Source organism: Lissotriton vulgaris, chromosome 10, assembly GCF_964263255.1.
Source record: "Lissotriton vulgaris chromosome 10, aLisVul1.2, whole genome shotgun sequence".
Classification (NCBI taxonomy): Eukaryota; Metazoa; Chordata; class Amphibia; order Caudata; family Salamandridae; genus Lissotriton; species Lissotriton vulgaris.
The window spans coordinates 624,256,952-624,279,641 of NC_141698.1; the positions used below are offsets into that span (position 1 = coordinate 624,256,952).

General features: G+C 43.9%; 1 protein-coding gene across 1 annotated transcript in view; it reads right to left on the reverse strand.

Moving 5' to 3' along the window:
• XYLB (xylulokinase) overlaps nucleotides 1-22,690 on the reverse strand; it is an 894,017-nt gene that overhangs the window by 564,006 nt on the left and 307,321 nt on the right. The window contains exons 10-12 of the mRNA XM_086941458.1: nucleotides 18,344-18,425; nucleotides 13,599-13,639; nucleotides 1,088-1,203 (exon numbers count right to left, since the gene is read on the reverse strand). Coding sequence (XP_086797584.1) covers nucleotides 1,088-1,203; nucleotides 13,599-13,639; nucleotides 18,344-18,425 — 239 coding nt within the window. The remainder of the gene's footprint in view (nucleotides 1-1,087; nucleotides 1,204-13,598; nucleotides 13,640-18,343; nucleotides 18,426-22,690) is intronic.

A 22,690-nucleotide genomic window follows, 5' to 3' on the forward strand; every position in this document is an offset into this window, starting at 1 on the left:
CAGGGAAGGGTCGTAGAAGTGACGCAGTGAAATCTATGAGATTTCGCTGTGTCACTTTTAGGACGCCGTTGCGTCAAAATCTTGCGCCTGCCTCACAGCAGGCGTAAGACTGACAAGACTGACGCAGGCCCTTTCACATGGGGCTTGCCCCATGTGAAAGGACGCATTGCTGGAGTTGCGTCACTTTTGTGACACACTCCAGCAATGCGTCACTTTTGCACTTACAGATACATCCGAAATACTGACGTATCTGTAACTCCTTGCGACATGATGCGTCATACATTAAATATGACGCATCAGGAATGTCGCAAGGAGTGCGCACTGAGAAGTGACGCATCGCTGCTTTCACGCAGCGATGCGTCATTTCTCATATATGAGGCCCCAGATCTGATGGTAAGCAGATAGATTATAATAACACACACACATGCACACACATGCAGCAGATAGATTATAATAACACACACACGCACACACACTCTTTTCTCTCTCTTATAACAGTGGTCAGTTTCATAATGCAAGAATAAAAGATTATATTAAGTACTACCTTGGGTGGTTTTACTCTTTTGTATTTTTTGTTTTACCCACTGGTGTGGGCAGGTGGTTTTTGACTTGGAAAATGGCACTTCATAGACAGGTGTAAATTTGGGTAGATAATTTGACAGTAGTAGGAGCTATGATGGATATGCATATACATGCATATATATATATATTGAATTTCTAACATAAATTAAATATATACAGTGGTGAGTCTATTAGTCTGGGAACAAAAAGACACTGTCGTTGTTGCATTTTGATAACAGTGCTGTAGAACGCTTATCCCTCGTGCTACGTCTCGTGCCGCCAGCTTTTCCTGCGCGAGATCCCTAAGTGCTTTGGCAGTTGGAGACTTGGAGCAGGCGGCAGACGCCGACCAATGAGCGTTGCTCGCGACTCCCATGACTCAGCCACTCCCTCCACCCCACCGCCCCACGTCCATTACACGCATCGCTTTGCAGATGTATGGCTAAGTGCTTACTCTTCACAGTCCAGCAGCCTACACATACCAAGAATGAATTACGTGCACTTAACTAATAGTTCATGCCATTACCATAGGAGCGCCATGTAGGATTCCGTCTGCACAGGATTGCAAAATATGTGGCCTTCTAGAGCAGGAGTTGGTTCGTTAATCCACAGAAATAGGGTGTCACTCGTGCCAAGGCTGACCTGCCAAGAGAATGAAATGAAGCATTATGCACTCTCTGCACGTACCCTGTGCCAGGCTAGCCCGGGTGACAGGCAAAGGATGTGGGGGTCTGGGCGCGGACAAGCGTTCACACAATAGCAACTGCAATATACGTAGGAACACTGTGCATTGTAAACAAAACACAACTTTAATTAGAACAATGATTCATTGGTGCCTTCAGACAGGGGCGAAGCTTAGTTAGTAAAATTTGGGTTGGGGGGGGGGGGGGGGGGGGGGAGGGGCGAGCGTCCGATTTTCCAAAAATGACGCTTGGGTATAATGTTAAAATACATTATACATCTAACAGGGCATATGAGAGAGGAGTAAGGGACAGTGGAAAGAAAGGTGGATGCGGGTTGGTAGGAGTACTAAGTGAAAGAAAACACAATATTTAGTAAAATAACCAACATTTTTGATGACTTTCAATATAGAGAGAGAGGGAGAGTATGTTTGCTTTTTTGTCTATGTGTATGTAAACATTTCTGTTGAAATCCTCACCATATATAACTGTGAGCATCTGTAACCAACTATGTATCCAAAAATATGTTTATCAGGGTTGTGTACCACCCCAAACACCCCCCGAAGCTACACCTCTGGGTTCAGATGGCGAGCACAAGTACTCATTTCTGGGATATGAGACTTATCTTTTAACATCAGACTTCGATCGAGAAAAAGAAAGACAAAAAAAAGCGGAAAAGATTGAAGAAGGAAGTAAAATGTGGGACAACAGTGACAAAGAAAGCAGGAATATAAAAAATACCCTGCAAGAGGGACCTACAGAAAGAGAGGAAGTGTAGGTGGTGGTAGACGGAGATATTGGGTGTAATAGAGACCAGACATTGTTGGTGTTCTGCATCAATGGCATTAGACACTGCTGAGGCAGGCTCCGAAGAAGAACTGTGCTTGTTTGGGGGAATGAATCACTGCAGAGAGCAATGAGCAGCTCACAGGGTAATAATACATGGCCAGAGATGCTAAACATTGGTTGCAGCTTACAACCAGTATTTTGCGACCAGGGGCGTATTTTGCAAGTTTGCAAACCAACCTAAGTACTAATAGGTTGTTTTGTGAAATACCAAATTGAGGTAGGGTGCAACTTGACCAACATCTTAAATATTAATACGGTAGGTCACAAATTGCGGCCCAATATGATTTGCTGCCATCACAGGGATTGTCGTCTGTGGGAAACAGCAGACCACTATATCTGTGATTGCTTTTAATTAAAGCAAATGTTTTATTTATTTTAATGCAGTCTGTTTTCCTCATAGGGAATAGGACCGAGTTTAAATAGAAAATATTTTTTGTTTGTTTGTTTGTTTAAGAGAAGGCACTGGGCCCAAACATTTTTTGACATTCGGGAAGGGGGTCAATGGTTCTGAAGGAGCCTGATAGGGAGAAGGAGGGCGTTTCAGAGAGCTCTGGAATTAGCACAGTAGAAGTGGCCTCCCGCTCTTACTCTCTTGACATGGGGGATAGTGGCCACATTCAAACAGGCCTAACACATAGGACGTTGGAATAGAGATACCAAATTAGCCAATTTTAGGAGCCCCCTGGAGTGCAAGATCTTATGGGTAATACACAAGGTCTTGAAATGTACACACCTATCCACCGGGAGCCAATGCAATTTGTGGAGAAGACCAAAAGCTGAGAAAATTTTGGAAAGGAGAACAGCAACCTGGCCGCAGCATTTTGTGATTTATTGACTCCCAGGTACAAACTGTTGCAGTAATCCAACCAGGATAGCATACCTGCCTGAATGATAGTTTGACGGATGCCAGGGGTTAAGAAACCCAGAATAGGTTTAAGCCCTCTCAAGAGCCCAAAAACACATGCCTGCTACCGATTTGGTCTGTGGTTCAAAATATAGAGTACTATCCACCCAGAATCCTAGTTTTTTAATGGAGATCTTAGGAGCGGGAAGTGGCCCTAAGGAAGGAGGATGCCCAAGAATGAGCATTTCTTTCTAAGAGGAGGATTTCTGATTTGCTTGCATTCATATGTAAGCAATTAGTATTCACCCACTGCTGTGTATATCTAGAAACATGTTTTTGGATGTATGTTCTTCTTTAGAAGAGAGTAACACTTTAAATGTGCGTGTTCTGGCAGTGCTGTTCAGTGGTGGGCAAATTGTGTGACGGTATGCCAGGTAGTGTACTCCCCCTTAGCTTTTGCTGTAATACTGTATGCTCTTCCACACAAATTGTGCCAGGTAAAACCTTTGAGAATCGGTGCACGCACAGTAACATCCATTGCAAGTTTTGTGGCTCAGAACAGGAAAACATGCATTAGTTATGCCCATTGTGACGTTACCACGCCAGGTAAATACACACTCTGTGGCACCCATATTTACAAGATGTAGCATGCACTCAAATATTATGGCACTCTTAATAATGGCCTAAAGTAGTAGTGATCATTAATAATAAAAAAAGTCTGTCACCCTGAGGATGAACACAAAGAAATGTACCTTTGACTTTGCCTTGAGGGCATCATTACACTTTGAGACAAAATCCAAGTTTAACCCCTTGGTTTCCAAAGCTAACAGGGATCAAATTGATGCAGAAGTTGACAGTGTGCTCTTTGGAGTGCGGGAGAAATTTGTTGTATACAGTTTCACAGTATCAACTGCTCATCAGATGTGTGCTGATTTGGCACTGGATCCAAACATGTCTATGTAGTTAGCAAAAGAGGACTGACTCCATACAGAAGGGGGCACAACTGTAATATGTCCAGCAAGTGACAAGGCACAGCGAGGATCATTCTTTCATAAGGAGTGTCATTATTTACTTTGCCTGTCCTTTCCTAAGAAGTGTATTGGTAATAAATACTGCTTGCACAACAAAAAATGTGAGTTACTGGAGTACATCACTTGTGATGGGTCACTCCTGAGCCTGGAAAGAGTGGAGGCACTTCTGATAATATATAAGTGATAAAGATGCTGATACTGAGGTCTGTAAGACAAGGTAGTCGGCCCACCTATTTCTTACTGACATGCTAGGACAAGAACATTATCTCCTGAGTGCAGTCTTCAAGATGAAGAGGCCACTTCATCACACAGATGAGCCCAATACAACATGAAACATGCTGGTGATTGATGGACATCGTAAAGAGATGTCAGTCTTTGCCTAGGCCCCTTTAATGCCATACATTATTCAGAATGTTTGTTTCAATTTAGTGAAGCTATACGTGGATTTCCCTTAGAAATATCCTACACTTTCTGCGTGTGATGCATTTCTGAGGTGACTCTTCTTCATATATGGCAGTGGTGGAGGAGTGATTGGCGGACTGTAGGTGAACGTAAAGTTAGCTTTTTTCGATTGCGCATCAAAGTGGGTGTTGCACGTTTAAGTGCAAGTATGTAAAAACTACTTTTCAGCTGCTCCTGGGACACAGAAGTGTGAAAATTATAGCTTTTGATGTACTATTGTTGAATGGATTAGCTAACTAATATTCATAGTTAGTGTTTGGGTACCTTTGTAAGAACAATACGTAAACAGTTTTAGGCTTTAGTTGGTGCCAATGAATGTTTGTAATAGTTTTACTTTTTTTACCTAAATGCCACTGGTTAAAATCATAGGAACTTATCTCATGTGAATGACCTGCAGGCACCACTCTGAACTCCCCAATTCCCAATCCAGAATAAGGCAAATAGTTTCATTAGGTCAGCCTGCAGGCTTTGTTTGGTGTGTTATTTTTGCTATCTGATAGAGACTACTAGCCGCAGATTCCTTAACGTAGAATAATACCCAGGCGTGAGACTGGACCCGGAAAACTTTCTTGCCCAGCATCCCTACATGCCGGGGGGCGGTGCCACGCGACTCCGCCCGACGTCCTCCGCTGGTGTGCGTCAGCGAGGTCACATAAGCCCCACCCTGGCACGCTGACGTCAGTTTTCTTCTTTTCCGCTTGCAACGCGGAGCCGAATTGTGTACTCCTGGCCTGTTTTCAAGCCTAGAAAATACACAAAAGAGTAGACCAGGTCTGGAGGTGGTGTGTGTCTGGACATGTGACTGCGACACAATAGGATGCAAATGCAGATGAGACAAAAGACTGAATAGTCACACAGGTTTGAATAAATTCCATCAGACCACCCAGTTGGTGGAGTTTCATCATGTGGGAGTTGATGATTATTCAAAACCACTCCTGACCATATTAGTGTCAGAATAACATAGAAAGTATATGTCAATCGTTCCTCTACGTTAGTAGTGTTCATCAAGTGCAGTGCTCAAAATAATGGTGATGACTAAAATAGATCACTTAGACTCCAAGAATGTTCAAATAGAGATCTAGGTATCACAAGTTTAAAAACACGCCGAGTAGTTGCAACAGTTACTACTCTGATGGCGTTTAGTGAGGTGGTCGACATGTTTCAGCCTGTGGGGGTACTACCCCGGCTTTCTTCAGGACCTATCAAACAGAGATACTACTACAACTAACATTATTTAAATGTGAGGAACAGTAAGGAGATTGCGCTCGTAAGAGGCCACATATCTACCAGAACTTTTTTGCTCTCCATTCTTCGCTGGAGGGAGGGAGACAAGACTTCTTCCTATCAAAAGATAAAAAATAGTACAACAAAAACAGAATGATGTCGCCTGCATGAATCCACACGAATACACAGCCACAGCACAAAACGACACACCTGCATGAACAGTTTATATTCCGCATTGATGAAAAAACAAGGCATAGTAGCGACATCACGTAGAGGCATTTCCTCATAGTGATACTCACCCAGCTTTGTGTTGGTGATGACCTCACCTCACCCGGCAACCGCTCGGGAGAATGAGGCCCCGCTCTGTAGTGTAGGAAAAAGGGGTAATAAGTGCACATCATCTTATATGCCCAGCCAAAAGTACTCTACACAAAAACCCAACAATCGTGTGATAGAAACCCAATAATCAGACCACAAAGTTGTCTACACAGAGGTTAGCAGTGAAACAATAACGGCTCCAAATGCCAGAAGTATATAGGTATAGCAAGTTAGCCACAGAGGCACTAGTAAATGCCTCTGGATTGCTGCTACTCAAACCCAGTGAGAGTACTTGCATGTAACACACGTATTCAGATAAAATTATGATGTTTGATCCAGACAAAAAATATTAAGCGTGTTGTAGGCCAAGTTAGTGGAGAGCACTATTGGTCTAGATCGACTCCTCAATTACAATACAAGTCAAATGCCCCTTAATAGGAAGCCTGGTTGTGAGAGTATGGAGGCAATATATGCCGGTGCCAATTGCAGTAACTGACTAGTAAGGACACTGGCAGTGCAACAAACAAGTGCTGCTTCTCCTTACCTGTCCGTCGGTACCTCTTGTGTTTAACGAGCGGAAGTGGAGGTGTTTCACACTCTGCCCGTCCTCCTAATATAGGAGGCAAATGCCAGGTTGATTAGTCACACGTGGACTAATCTCGCGCCTAAACACCAACATGGCGGGACCCAGCTCACTGGAATCTTTCCAGCGGAACCCCATCGGAAGACGTGTCTCTCAGGGAGCACCGGAGCAGGACCGCTGCGACGAGTGCAGGGACCGATAAATTCTGATGCGCATGCGCAAGGCGAGAGGCGCTAGTCTCCAGCGCATGCGAAATGGACATAGGGACGCAGTCCGGGGACTGTATACAGACTCCCCAACCTTATGGGTGCCCGCATAGTCCCGTGGGTAACAGGGTTAGTGCGCCACCCAAAGAGAAGAAAGGAGAAAAAAAAAAGGAAAAAAGAGGCAGTGATTATTGTACATTGTAGAGGTCTGTAGTTCTCAAAAGGCATGCGCGATGTATACGCATGTCTAACTCAGAGACACTGCCCCTTCACTGCAACTGTATATAAACACAAACACGTTGGTAATGGGAAAGAGTGATAACGCCTTTCCCTAAAACTCCAAGTATCGCATTGGATATTTTTAAATGAAATTGGTGAAGCTTTTTTCAAGCCTCCCTTTTTCGCCTTGGGCATTTTTCTTGAGAACAGTGTGCGAATGCCTTCGGGCTTCAAAACTTGTTCAACTTGCGCGTGCCAGATAGCGGCAATGGACCCTCACTCCATCTGCATGTGGTGTTTGGGAGAGCACCACAACTCCACAGACTGTGAGGCGTGCCAGCAACTGAAACCGAAGTCCCAGCAGGAGCGCCGGATGAAACTCCTTTCGGCACGTATGTCCAGGTTGGCATCGTCACCGCGTCTGTCCCCGGCGGACGGTTTCAAGAACCACCGCCTGCGTCTCCGACATCATCCTTCTCCCAGGCCGCAAGAGTGTTGCCCACCTGTTGGTAACTATTGCAGTTTGTCCCCGAGGGCAGGTCCCCGAAGTGTTGGGGGTGTGGGTTCTCCGTGGCTGGTGCGGCCCCGCGCGTCATCACCCTATCTGCTGTTTCCAGGCGCAAGGGGAACTAGAGCCCAGATGGAGGCCTAAGCGGCAGCCTTGTAGGCCTTGTTGGCTTCTCCTCCTCCTCCTGGGACATCTGCTGATCCCTTGCGGCGTGCAGGGACTTCTGCCGTGGTGCTGGTGGCGCAGGCCCCAGCGCAGGTTCGGCTCCAGGTTCGGAGGGTGTGGTGCCGTCGGGGTGCGACACTTCGGGGTTCCCTCCTTCAGACCACAGCTCCTCTGTATCACTGCAAACCCTTGTGGGGTCCCTGTGGTGTCGCAGGAGGTTGCCGGGGCTCGGGGCGTGTCACTGAGTCCCCATCGGTCCTCTGGGCAGGCGGCCTTGTCTGAGGCTGAGGTGATGCCGCTCAGGCGTCGGCAGTTGCTGGCCCTGGCGGCGCCATAGGGGCCGGCAAGGGGTCGGGCGAGTCCTCAAGCCCCCCTCCTCCCTCCTTTCAGACGGCTGCCTCGTTGGGGGTTGAGTCAACGCCTTTTCGGCGCCATTCTTTAGCCACCCTGACTCCGGCCCAGCCGCGGTCTACTGCACCGCGCGTTGGGGCGGAGCTCGTTCCGGCGTCCCTTGCAGTGCTGGTCGACGTTGACCTGCGCCCGGTCACGGACTCTACGGTGCCTGGCTGACGTTGGGTTGCTGATTCGTCTACAGATGCCCCCTCCTCCCCGGAGGTTCGGCGGTTTATGGTTTTGTCTTCTCCAAAAACGGGTCGCCGTGTTGTGGCTTTTTCCCCAGCATCGTCTAAGGACGGATCCTTGCAGTCACCGCGACCGCAGTCTTCAAAGGAGGCACCTTGGGTCCCCCATTCCTCCGCCCCTTTCCTCCCTTTCCGATCTTGGCCTTTCCTTCCTCCGGTGGGACTGGGGGACGGCCGCTGCTAGACCTGGCATCATTGGCGTGGGATTCCCTTCCATTTTTGCTGTTGCCTCATGTATTTTTGCTGGTGTTAGATGCTTTGGGCACTGTGCCACTGCTATTCAGTGCCACAGTGCAAGTGATCCCTATTGTAAATTGATGTATGGATTAGGGATTCCATGTTTGGCTATGCTGGTTTACTTGTCAGACCCTAGTCTAGTGCACTGAGTCTGCCAGGGCATGTAATCCAAATGCTGCTGGTGAGCCTGCAGCACTGGTTATGCCACCCACTGCAGCAGCCTTGTAAAATGTGTCTAAGGTCTGCCAGTGCAGAGCCTGCGTGCAGTCGGGTACTGTCATGCTGGCTGGACAAGTGCACCCACTTGCCAGTCCCTAAACCTTCTCTTTTCTTCATATTAGTCACCCCTGTGGAAGGTCCAAGGGCAGGGTGCATTGTAAGTATAAGGTAGGACAAGCACTGGTGTGTGTGGCGTGTCCTAATAGTGAATTACAGCCATTTTCGTTTTTCACTATTGCAAGGCTACCTGTTCTCCATAGGCCAGAATGGGCTGTTAGAATTGTTACATTTTATAATCCTAACAGGCTCAGAGAACATGGTAGAAATTCGAGTTTAGTATGCCTGAACTCATAATAATAAAATACATCTTTTAGTAAAGTTTATTTTAATATTCTGTGTTTGCAAATACCACTTTTAGGAAGTAGGTCTTTGCTTGTCTAACCATTCAAACCTGCCTCTGCTAGGATGTGTATTCCTATGTCTGGTTTCTGTGAGTGACAGGGCTGGGGAATTCCGGGAGACAGGCTGAGTCACCCAGTGGTGAATAGAGAGATCTGCATCTTGATGGGAGGGAGGAGTGCACCTGAACTCTGAATAGGGCTGTGCCTGCCTTCCACAATGCTGGCTCCACCCCCTGGGGTGCGGCTGATGTCTCTGCCCTGCACACTGAAAAAAGAGAAGGAGTCCGGTCAAAAAAGTGCTCCAGGACTGTACTTGCCTTCCACAATGCTGGCTCCACCTCCTGTGGGACGTCTGATGTACATGCCCTGCACTGTGAAATGAAAGGAGAAGTCTGGTAAACAGAGTGCTTCAGGACTGGTTTGGACTGGACAAAAGCCCCTCTACCCTCAGAGAACAAATGATTTCTGGGTATAAATATTGGGACCCTGCTCCCAAGAAATTAGATCACTTTGGACTACAAGAAGAAACCTTTATCGAGGAGAGGAGCCTGAAGAAACTGAGGAGAGACTATTCCCAAGCTGAAGGGCTGCTTGGGGATTGGCCTGCAGTGGTTGCCTTACTGCCAAAGGAAGCAGAAAGGAACTTTGTGTACTTTGCTTTCAACTTGTGAAGGATCTCCAAGGGCTTGGAAAAGAGCTTGCCTCCAGCTGAAGTCTCAGAGACAACAGACTTCACCTCCAGCTCCCCAGGGTTCTTTTGGAAGTGTCTGCTGCTGTTTTGGGCCTTCTGAGGAACTGCGTGTTGCAAGGAGCTGGAAGCACGACTCAACGAGAAGAAGCGTGTCGCTGTGTCTGCCGTCGCAACTCCGGAGAAAGGAGGGTGTCGCCGCTGGAACTGTCGCACTGCACCGCATCGGGGAGAAGCGTGCCGCAACGAAGAGGAAGCATGTCGCCGTCGCTGCTTCTGCCGTAGCAACTCCGAAGAAGGAGGGTTACGCCGCTGTAGTTGTCGCACTGCACCGCATCAGGAGAAGAATCTTGCAACGAGGTCGGAGCGTGTCGCCGTCGCTGTGACTGCCGTCGCAACTCCGGAGAAGGAGGGTGCATGTGGTCACAAATGCTTAACTTACAACGCCTCTGAAATAAGCCTTGACTGCTCGAGCCACGCAACCTAGAGGGTGAGAAGGGGTTATTTTAGGTGTGTAATCCCCTTTCTCTGACTAGAGGAGAGGGTCCCTATTTTCACAAGTACCTACCTGTGCCAACTAAAGACCCCCAAATCTGACAGCCGCCTTAGCTTGCAGTCGTCGCCCACAGAGGAGCTGCTTTCCCCACCACGGGTCCCTACAGAGGAGAGTGCTGGCTTCGCTCAGGCTGTTTCTACGGCAGTGGTTATCTTGCGCATGGGCGATCCAGCTGCCCATTTCCCCACAGATCATCTTCTGGAGGTCCTGCATCAGGGTTCTGGTGGTCAGGAGCTTCTTCCCTTCGAGGCTTCGATCTACACTTCACTTTGGGGGCAGCCCACCATGGGGGACCTGGTGCCCCAACAACTTCTGCACCGACACTGCCCTGCGCCGCATTACTCTGTCTGTCTTTCACTTCACCCTTCTACCAGGGGTCCTCTTCTACAGACTTCCTTTCCCTCCCTGCCATCGGTGTCGTCTCCCCCATCACGGGAGGCCTGCTGGTTAGATTTCTGGGGGTGCAGTAGCTTCGCCTCCACCAGCGCACTCTGTGTGTCCTGGCTAGGGCCACTTCTTGCTTGTGAGACTCGGCGGAGTCCCTTCTGTCTCCTGTTTCTTGTGAGGGTGCATGTGTTGATCTGCAGCACAATGTGTTGGATGGCCGGGAGCTGGCTTCATTCATTCTTCGCTCCGCTCTGGACATTTTGGAGGTGCTTGGTCGTACCATGGCTTCTTCTGTGGCCCTTCGCCGACATGCCTGGCTACGGGATAGAGTGTTCCCGGAGAACATTAGGGAATGGTTGGTGGACCTTCCTTTTGATGGCACTCTTTTGTTCCATGCCCCTGCAGACTTTGCCATTCAGAGGTTTCTGGCAGAGTTTCGTCCTCCTCCTCCTCCTCCTTCCCCCCTCAGGGACCAGTGAGTCATTCTGGTTTGGAGAGGTGTTCTTCCATTGTGTTCTTGGGCCTTGTTGCGAGTAGCCCCGGTTGTGTGTGGTCTGTGTGATTATTGTGCCTTCCGGTCCTTTTGTTAGACTTTGGTGCTGTTGGCTGCGGATCAGGCTTTTGTTTTGATTGTGGTTTTGGCTGATGGTCAGCTGTGTTGGCCCTGAGATTAGGCCTTCTGTGTATTCTTTTTGGCTGATTGGCAAGCCATCTGCGGTTCCTCCGTGAGTCTTCTTTGTTGTCCTCTGCTGTGGATATTTTTTCCTAAGAGGGTTCCCATGTTCTTGGGACGTAACATGCCCTATGTGGGGTAGTGGTAGCTAATATATAGCTCTGTCATGTGCTGGGGAGGTGTGGTCGTCCTTGGGCCTCTGCTCTCAGTGGTGTCACGGTATGTCGCGGGTGCGATCTTCTCTTTCTTCTTCCGTCTGTTTTCCTTTGGCAGTGCAGCCGTCCCTTTCTTGTCTGCTGCTTGAGGCTGGAGTTCCACTACTTAGTGGGTTGGTTCCGTCCGGGGCGGTCCCCTTTTGGGGTCGTTCGGGACGGTTTTCTAGCCCTGCCCCTTCTTTTTAAACTTGCTTCTCCTGTTTATAGAGGCTGGGTTGTCTCTTTGTCGTTATGACACATCCCCTGTGAGGCTGGTGTTCCTCCACAATTCTGAGGTTCTCTTCAGCTCAGGGTCTGTGACTCATCCCCTGTTGCGGTGGACAGGACTATTTTTCCCTGTCCCCGTGACTGGTCCCCTGTTGGGGATCTTGTGCTCGTCTGAAGCTGGAGAGGTCCTCTCGCAGACCCTCCTCCCCTTTGGGTATGGCTAGGGTATCTATTCTACGTTAAGAAATCTGCGGCTAGAAGTCTCTATCAGATGTACAAGTTACTTACCTTTTGTAACGATGTATCTGATAGAGACGATTCTAGCCGCAGATTCACCTTTCCCCCTGTTCTGCGAGGACCCTCTACTTGGGTTTTCTGCAGTTGCCTCTCTTTAGGTGTCTTATCTTCAATGGGTGTCCTCTGCTTTTTCTTCCGGTCAGGCATCCCTATGGTTGGTTTCCCTCCAGCGTGAGGGCCTACTCTGGCTCTTCCTCTCTGTTGTTAGAGTTCTGATCCCCTCCTGGTCTTCTTTGTTGGGGGTTCTTTTGCCTGTCCTTGACCTACTCCTCCTTTCAGGAGGTATGGCCATTCTTGTCAGTATAGTCTGGAGATGGATTACTGTTGCTCCTCTGTTTCGGGCTTGTGGCCCTTTCCCTTGTAGTTGCAGACTTTCTTTCTCTTTCTTTCTGTCACAACACTTTCTCATGCTTGTGCCTCCAGGATGGCTCTTGCCCTGGCTTGCAAGGTGGTTCCACGGAGTGGTGCTTATGTTTTCTTGCTATGGCTTCGCTCCTCTGGCCTGCTAGTGCTTTACTGTCACTTGGTGCTTTCGCCTTGGTTTGCACCAGTTGTTCCTCAGAGTGGTGCTCTGCTCTTTTCCTACTCCGGCCTGCTGTTGTCGCCTTCTGGTGCCTTGGTGCCTCCTGGAGGTGTTTCTCACCTTTGTTTCTCTTTATTTTGTCTATCTGTTTTTTCCGCACAGTGTTCCCATGTTCTCCTCAGTTTTGTTGGGATGGCTTTGTGTTGTGGCGCGGAAACGGTCTCAGAAGCAAACTAACTGACGTCAGCATGCCGGGGTGAGGCTTATGTGACCTCGCTGATGTCACGCCTGAGGAGGACAGCAGGCGGAGTCGCGTGGCACCGCCCCCCCTCCGGCGCGCAGGGATGCTGGCCAAGAAAGTTTTCTGGGTCCAGTCTCACGCCTGGGGATTATTCTACGTTAAGGAATCTGCGGCTAGAATTGTCACTGCCAGATACATTGTTACCGAAGATAAGTAACTTGTACCTTATGCATTTCTTGTACAGCGCAGCATTTGCCAATTCGTTGACCTGTTGGTGCGGTTGGCAGTCTCATTCTGTAAATTGCAATCATCAGCTGGCGGGTTTTCCCCAGAGATGGGCTTTTCGGGGGATGGAAGAACAGGATTTGTGATCTTCCAACTAAGTGATGTTATTATCATATGCAGGTTGTGCATTATTCTTATGAAGGGTGCTCCATGGTTGTGGGCCTACTTTTGCAATTTTCCATGTAACTTGTGTTAGGTGATCAGCGGATCCTGTGCATTAGTGTCAGAATTAGTGCATGAATTGGAGCCCTGAAGGAAAGCTAACAGCCAGACTGAAGCAGTATTTATCAACTGGGCACTTAAATACTTTCCACAGCTAGGGAGGTGAAACGTTTGAACAGAGGAAAATAAGGGATGTTATAGGGTGCTTTAACTTACTGCAATGTCTCCTTCTTCCAGCCTCATTCCAGCCAGTGATGCTGCAAAATCAAACAGGGGTAAGTATGAGTAAGCTGGCACATCACAAAGACAATCTATAGTGAACCACTACACTGAACAATTTCAACATGGTAGCCCATAGCTAATGATTACTCTTCAGAAACAGGATGAGTAACATGCAAGGAATGTATCAGTTTCCAAAGAAGAACAGTGTTCCCTACTTGAACTACTAAAATGATACATGAATAACAACTTTCAGCTTTGCACTTCCTTGCTTTGATCAATTGAAAGATTTGTTTTTTTCTCAGCACATGAGAAAGATACACACACTGAAAGGACATCAAACAGATTAATAACAACTAGATCTGAAATTTTTCAAGCCTACTGAATTGCTTATAGAAGAAAGGGATAGTTTAACAGTCAATACATTTACTTGCCACTTTGGTCAGGTAATGCATTCATACCATTCGGCCTCAATAAATCTTAGAAGGCCATTGCAAGCAGTTAAACAGATATTCTGAAACCTAATGTACACAGTCTTGTAGCTCGCCAATGTCGAAACTGTGTAATGGTAGATATCTTCACATGGACCTTATCAGATCTATCTTTAAAGAATACAATTGTAATTTAAGAAGAGCAAGTAAGAACCGACTCATCTCAAAATAAGATCCTAGGCACAGTTTGTCCTCGGATAATATTTTCAGCATTCAGAAGACATTCTGAATTGCAATGTTTTAACTATAAATGATCCGACTCTGTTACATCATATTTATACTACATTTTATTGATACATTAAGGACGATACGCTTTAAAATACATCAAAGAAACCTGCTGTAAAAAAGAAGTCAGAGGGAATTCCTTTCCCCCACATTTGGGAAACAACTTTTACAACACATTCATCACATCACACTACATTTACAATGCAGTCATTACATCGCAACATCCTTTATAACCCATGTCACTACAACGCAGCCATCACAGTGCATGTCACTGCAATCCATGACACTACAATGCATTTCACTACAACGCAGGCATTACATCACGTCATTACAACGCATACCATTACAACACATAGTCCCCCTACACTATCCAACACTTACCCTACTGTTGCACCCTCTGGAGTTAGAATAGTAATTTTTACCCCTACACTATCCAACACTTACCCTACTGTTGCACCCCCTATAGTTATAATAGTACATTTTACCCCTACACTATCCAACACTTACCTTTAATGCAATGTAGTGGTATGTATTGTAAAGGTATGATGTTATGTTTGGAATGCGTTATAAATTTTGTTTTAAAAAATGTGTTGTAATGGCATGCGATGTAAATGTATGCATTGTAAGGGATGTTGAAGTGTAAAAATTGTGTTGTAAAGGCATGCTTTGTAACCTTATACATTCCTCACATTTACTTTCTGAAAGGGTTTCGCCTATTTGCTACTCTCACTTAATCAACAAATGGGATTTATCATAACCCCTAAGATTTTGTGCGCTGACACAATTTTCCAGCTTCCCAACTCTGAAAAATGTCCCTGCTCCAAGGGATAAATAACTTTTAATCTGAAAAAATAAAACATACAAAATATGGAAAATCGGCAGTAAAATAACAGAGTTAATAACTGTCCTCCGTTTTACCTTAGTGGTTTAACAAGCTCATTATACTGAAGGTAGACATTTTGGAGTAAATGTGAGATTAAAATGGTGTTGCTCCATTTTCAAGATCTCTAAATATGGAGTACTTGTAGTTCAACATTAGGAACATTTAATACATATTTTTTCAAATAGTATTTGGTAGCTTTAAGTTTAGTAATTGTGAAAATTACATTACCATGAAACTGAAAATCCTTTTAATATTTCGTTAGTCATTAATATTTAGCAAGCAAATAACTAATAAATGCTAAAACATACTTTAAAGCATGTGACTCGATAGGATTTAAATCCAGAACCGATGACGCCCCAGAGAAGGGGGTAATCTTTCTGATATTAAAAATGAGGAAACATATGAAATGTAATGGATTTTAATACATTACATAAACCTTTTCATATAATGTTATGAGTAATGAGTCAGAGTCAAAAATACTTTATTCGATTAATTTAAAATCATAAAAGTATACTACACATACAAATATACACAAATCATCGATTCAATTCATTATAGAGCAATTGCTGGGAAGTAATAATTTAAAAACAAGTAAAAACAATTAAATAGGAAACAATTAAAAAACATTAAAAAACTTCATGTTTTCATAGCCTCTCATATTAACAGGAGTTATCTATAATTTCATTTTACAGGGTTACTTAATTCATTATAATCCAAAATCGACTACTCTTGACGAATACAGTTATACTAAACTTGTGTACATTCCATCATTGGGGTTCTCAACAGTCTATTCCGCCTAGCACGTATAGACGTTACCAAAAAGTTTGCAACCCCAAACATCACTATAGGGGACACCATAAGTTGTAAGAACATCAAAGCAGGTTTCACCTGCTTAAATCCCTTGTCCCTCAGAAGTGGTATAATATATTTCTTCCTGCCCTTAACAAAAAACGGCAGAAAAACACTAAATGTATCAAGTCTTGATCCGAAAAGCTGTCACATTTACATGGATCATTTTCCCTTGGTATACACCATTTCGTATATTCACCCAGTAAAAAATGCACCTGATTAAAACGAAATTTCGTCAGAAGCCAACGGTGGTAGGGTCTGTTCACAATTGTCAGGTAGGGTTGTATTGTCATAGTAGATATTAAAGGAAAATGTGCCCTTACTGTTGGTTTCTCGATTTCCTGGACTTCACGGTAAAGGTTTCTACTATTCGTGAATTGTACTCTTACCCAGGCAATATCATCTTTACTCAGGCTTTCGGGATTATAATAAAGTTCAGGGCGACCCAATTGTATAGCAGTGGCTTTAATGTGTGTCAGCCATTGTATATCTTTTGCTCTGTCTCGCCCCATACAATAGCTAATAATTTTATGGTTTAATGTTAAACTTGGGTTCAGCCATATTTTCAGCCAAAGGAGTAATGGGGCCATTTTAAGTGTGTCCTCAATATAGCCTATCCCAAGTTCCGTATGTACTGCGAAGGATGGGGTAGAGTGTGGTAAGCCCAGTACTAGACGCAGAAATTTGTTCTCTTCTTTCTGTATTAGGGTAGGATCTTTAAAACCCCATATCGCGGCACCATATCTTGCTAGAGCCAATGTTTTAGCTCTATACAAGGTCAGTATAGCTTCTGTGGGTTTCCCTCCCAGCCTTTTCGCAAAACCCAATATGGCAGCCGACGATCTTCGCACTGCCATCGCTTTGTTTGCAATCTGGGGTGTCCACGAGCCCATGTCATCGAATATTACTCCTAGATAGGTGAATATTTTGACTTTTGACAACACTGCGCCATTACAGCGTAGGGTTTTCGTATTTTTCTTCCCTTTCCCCAATGACATGACATGTGATTTTTCCATATTCACTACCAGATCTAACTTCTGCATAAAGGCCCCAAAAGAATCGAGGAGCTGCTGTAGGCCGTTTGGGGTTCTAGAAATTAGGACTGTATCATCAGCATATAACAATACAGGAAGTGGAATCCCTCCCATGCTGGGTATATCTGGAGTAACTGTAGATAAGGTTTTGTTCAATGAATTGATATACAAGGAGAACAGCATGGGGGCCAGAATGCACCCCTGGCGCACACCTCTGGCTGATATAAACCCAGCAGTACATTTCCATTCCGATGTCATACGCACTGAAGCACTCAGGTCTCTATGTAAGTATGCTAAAAAGTTTACAAGAGCCCGGTCCATACCCAGCTCCAAAAGCATTGTCCACAGCTTCGACCTATTGACTAGATCGAAGGCTGTGGACAAATCCATAAAAGCCAAATGGATCGACCCCCTAGAGGCAACAGTATATTTACTGACGGTCAGGTACAAATTAAGGCACTGATCCTCTGTGCCTCTCCCAGTTCTAAATCCGTATTGGGCATTACACAAGATTTCATTTTCTTTTTCCCACTTACTAATTTTTTCTAGGATGACTTTACCTAATATCTTGAAAGACGAGTCAATCAATGATATCGGTCTGTAGCACCTTGGGTCTCCCCTTTGGCCTTTTTTAAAAATGGGAATTATGATGGAGTGGGACCAGGAGGAAGGTATACTAGAATTGTCCATACATGCTAGATTAAAGACATTTGCAAGGACTATAGACCATATGTGGGAATGTGCCTTATACATATCTGCGGGGACCCCGTCCGGGCCAGGGACTTTGCCACCCGCATTGTCTTCTATGGCTTTTTGCACTTCCTTCACCAAGAATCTCAGCGGGATCACTGGGTTCGTCGGTTCTGTGGGGGTGAATGGAAATATGGCGATGTTACTGCCATAGATAGTCTCAAAATGGTCCAGCCATTGCTTCTCTGTGATGTTGACCTCCATCACCTCATTTTCCCTACCATTAAACAAAGGCGTGTTCACTATGGACCAGAACTTAGCACTGTCCCTCAGTGTTAATCTATCATAAAGTGACTCCCATGCCTTGGCCTTGATTTCTTTTTTACGTGCCTCAACCGTTATTTTATACATCTTCCTCAATCTAGTCACTTCTACGGTGTCACGCGGTGTACTTTTATGAGTAATGAAATAGAGGTTGAAAGAAAATACATGACAACATTAAAATGGCTGTATGAATCAAAACATACATGCACCTCCAATTTCTGTTACATTAACCATGATTTGGCTCACCTGGATTGTCTCCTGTGAATGCAACAACCTTACAGTCGGGATGGAAGTCATAGCGTTGAACATGATATGGTGAAATAGATCCCTAAAGAGTAAATTGAATACCATTATAATTGCTGCATTTTAATTACAACTTTTGGATTTACAAAACATTTGCAGAAGAGATGCATTAGCACAGAAGAAAGACTTGGTTTTAACAGATGCTTCACACAACGAGTACACATACATCATTACAGTGATGAGCATCGTGTAACCTTGTGTCCTTTAACTATTCCAATAAAAACTGCATGATCAGTTTTCATAAGCTGTTATATGAGCACATTTCAGAATGAGAACAAAACGTCAAATCAGCAACTTCTTCTGTTGACAGCTAGTGCAGGGAGAAGAAAACATTTTACAAACCATATTCCTGAATTAATTTTGAATTCTAAATACATTTTTAATCCAAAGCAAAACTAATTATCAAATAATGCTGTCATTAAATGTTGAATGGGACAAGTTTGATAAGGAGTTAGTCCACCATTGCTTCATTTAACAGCAAGGCCTTTAGGACCAGATGTACAATGATTGGTAATAGAGATTTCCTGATTGCGATTCCCTGTGAATCGCAATTAGGAAATTGCTATTCCTAATGTATGAAACTCTTTTGTGTTTCATTAGTGATTCGCAGTGGGTCGCAAATAGACCTACCTCTTGAATATTAATGAGGTAGGCGCACTTTGTGACCCACTGTAATAAGCTGCCATCACAGGGATTGTGGCCTGCTGGGGTTAGCAGTCCACTGTGTATGGGATTGCTTTTAAATAAAGCGATGTTTTTCTTTTTTAAGCGCAGCTCATTTTCCAAATAGCAAAATGGGATGGGCTTGTAAAGAAAAAAACAAACTTTGAAGTTTTACTGTTGCAGAATAAACTGTGGTCCATGGGAACGCTGCCTGCTCTTAAAAATATGTTACCAGTCATTCTCTAAGGAGAAGGGGTCCCGTGGGAGCCCTTCCTATTTGTGAATGGATTACCACCAACTTTAAGTTAGTGGTAAGGTGAAAATGTTTTGCAACCACATTTTGGCCGCAAAACACTCATACATACCAATCCGAATCGGCATTTAGAAGGGACGCCCTAAAAAAAACCCTGTTAGAACTGGGATTTCTGGTTATCTGTGAATTGGCCCATTTGCAACCAGAAAACATGCTTTGTACATATGGCCTCAAGTTCCTTAAAAATGCAAGCATATATAAGGTAAGAAAACATATTAGTCAAATAAAATGCTCACCCACCCCTAAAATTAATATAATGCTAAAGAGCAAGAGAGTGCATTATATTAATAGCGAGAATATTACCTTCAAAACTCATTAATAAGGCAGTGCTACACAAAAATCATGGGCAGATATGAAGGACCATCCCCCAAAGATCATTGAAATCAAATGGAGATTGACCACAGGCAGTGGTTCTTTCTTATTTAGCAACGCTTTGCCTGAGATATTCACACAATCTCTAAACATCCCCGTAAGCACAGGTTGCAGGATTAAGAAAGAATCAAACAATACGAGCTACTATAAATTAAATTAATCAAGTTATTTCATAGTAAGGCTTCCAAATGTGTTACTAATGAGATGTTCAATTGCCCTGAGAAATAATAAAGGGCCACAAAACTGGATGCCAAATTAATTCTAAGTAAAAGGGTTTGTCAGAAAAGCACCTAGTAAAGAAAAATAAGTAATAGAAGTACGAACTGGGATAGGATGATAAAAATAAAAAAAAATGCAGAACAATACGGAGAGAAGACATTAAGACACCAACATATACATACACATACATGTAGAGTCTTCAAATCCCTCAGCCCTCTGTAGATACTAATGAAATATTAAAATGCTACTTGCAGACACTCTAAGGAGCGTTGGTTTCAGTAATCATGTGTGGCAAAGCAACCTATGGCCCAAACTCTTGAAAGCTAGTCACATTGATGGAGATAACATGTGTACTCCCCTCTTCAAAGCAACTGGTGGTAAACAAACTGGGCGGAATTTTGCGGAATCCGACACTCGGAGGCTGGAACTCTCTTTTGTCATTTCCAAGCGGCACGATTAAAAGAGGAATCTTAACATCGAACAAGGGGGCGGAGATAACGCATGTGATAAACCTAACGATAGATGTGGAACACGAATGCACGTGAATTTAAGAGTTACTCACATAAAGAAGCCACAAACTAGTAACGTGTGCAATACAGCCAGACTTTATTTACAGGAAGACCTGGCATGCCTTGGAATAATTAGACAATAAGAAGAAATGACATACTCTTCGATTTTTGAAAACGAAAAAAACAAGTGAGATGCCCAGAAGTGAACAAGGAATATAATAACTCCGAGATAAAAGGAAGGAAAGTATTAAATCAAGCAGAGACAGATTAAGTTGTTGTCTTGAAAAAGATGGTGTGACAAGTGAAAAGCCATCGAAACGCGTTGACGCTATTAGGAGTACAATCTAAAGGATCGACACAATTGTGTTAAATACAGATTGAATCATTGTATTGAGCACAGAGTTTTGAATCAGATTTGATGTACATTGGTATTTGACAAGTATTGTGTCTTACACTTTTTGTCTGTCTTAATTATGCAGCTCATAATTGTTATGTGTTAGCAATCTATTTTTATGTGAATTGTATGTTTTAAATGTATGAAGCAAGGATTGATTTAATTGTATTATACGTATAACCTTATGAAGTTTTTATTGTGCTCATTATACATTTTAAATAAAGTGTCAATGTAATATGTTATGTAGTTCTGAATAATTCAGTATTCTGTCAATCACTGTATTTTAGTTATTGCTTGATTGTTGGGTCAATGGAATCTTATTTCTACTTGGTAAACAAAGTATTCCACAGTCACAGAAAAGTAGTATCCTAATCGTAGGTTTAGCAAGTATGTTAGATGTTTGCCAATAGACAATCAATTAATGTCAATGATGGGCCCAACTAGGAAATATTTGCAAAGATTTTTGACACTCTTTTATTGTCATTGATTGATTTTAAGGATATTATTCCAAAATACCAAAACAAGAAATTCTACTAATCTTAATACTCCCTTCTCTGTGGAGCAGTTGAGAGCTGAACAGTTCTACTAAACTGTACCTATATCAACTGTATTTGACCTATTAAACATAAGTACAATATGGAAGAAATTGCTTGCATGGCATATAGGTCCCACACTTTTAACATTGATACAATAAACATACATGGATATTTGTTTCGGGATCAGTCCAAATATGATGGGACTAGGACCCAAGTGAAGTCAAGCAGAGATGCAATTCTTTACCTTTTCAGTTTAATCTGACCGTGCAGAAAACAGGAACTTTTCCCACCCACATCAGCGTGACAGCACAATTAATTTACTGGTATACTGTGATGACACAGTATTATTAGATCATGTCAGTGTGAGTCTTTAAAAAACAATACATATGTTTACTATACAGTATGGTAAAAAAAAAGATTTAACCCCTTCCATGCTCATGACGAGCTCAGCTCGTCATGAGGCATGGTTGAGCTGTGCTTATGACGAGCTCAGCTCGTCATGAACAATGGGAAAGAGTCGCCTGCAGCACAGGAGGGGAATTGCCTTAGCAGCGATGAGGTTAAATCAGCTGGATAAAAACTGATCATTGTCTTTGATCAGAGCCTGCCAAACTTGCTTTAGGAGGAAAAGCCTACTTCTCATGTTAATACAAAGAATTGAAAGTGATTCATCTTCAATTTCAGAGGTAGTTGCATAGTTTTCCTTCATAATATTTAGTAAGTGAAAGTCATGGCAGGACTGGTCAGAGCTCCACAGATGCGACTGTTTGGGGTAGGACATTAAGGAAACAATACAAGATGAGTATTTGTTATCTTTATTAAAGATGATAAAAGATTCAGCATCATGATTCAAGACCAAGAGCCAGCTGCCAAATATAGCACATATGAAAAAAAACACCACCATGTTTCTTAATGGACCCATTAAGCTTGAGAACTAACACCGAGGACCACATCAGTACAAAATAATATATCAATCACCTTAATCCAGTGCAACAAAACACAAGCTAACTTGAAACAAAAACCATCTAAAAGAAGTGAGAAACAGTAAATGAAATTGAGGGAGATTTAAGATATCATATTGTTTTGCAGATCAATGCATGATACATTTTCAACTTGCTGAATTGTATTGTCAGGAGTCGGAGACCACAACGCCACTGAAGCCTGCAATACTTCCTTAAGCAATATATTGTTTTCATCAAAAATCCACACTCTCCCATTCACCAGATACCTTAGACACAGTTACATATTCTATTATTGGTCTCAAATAACCCTCACAGCATTAAT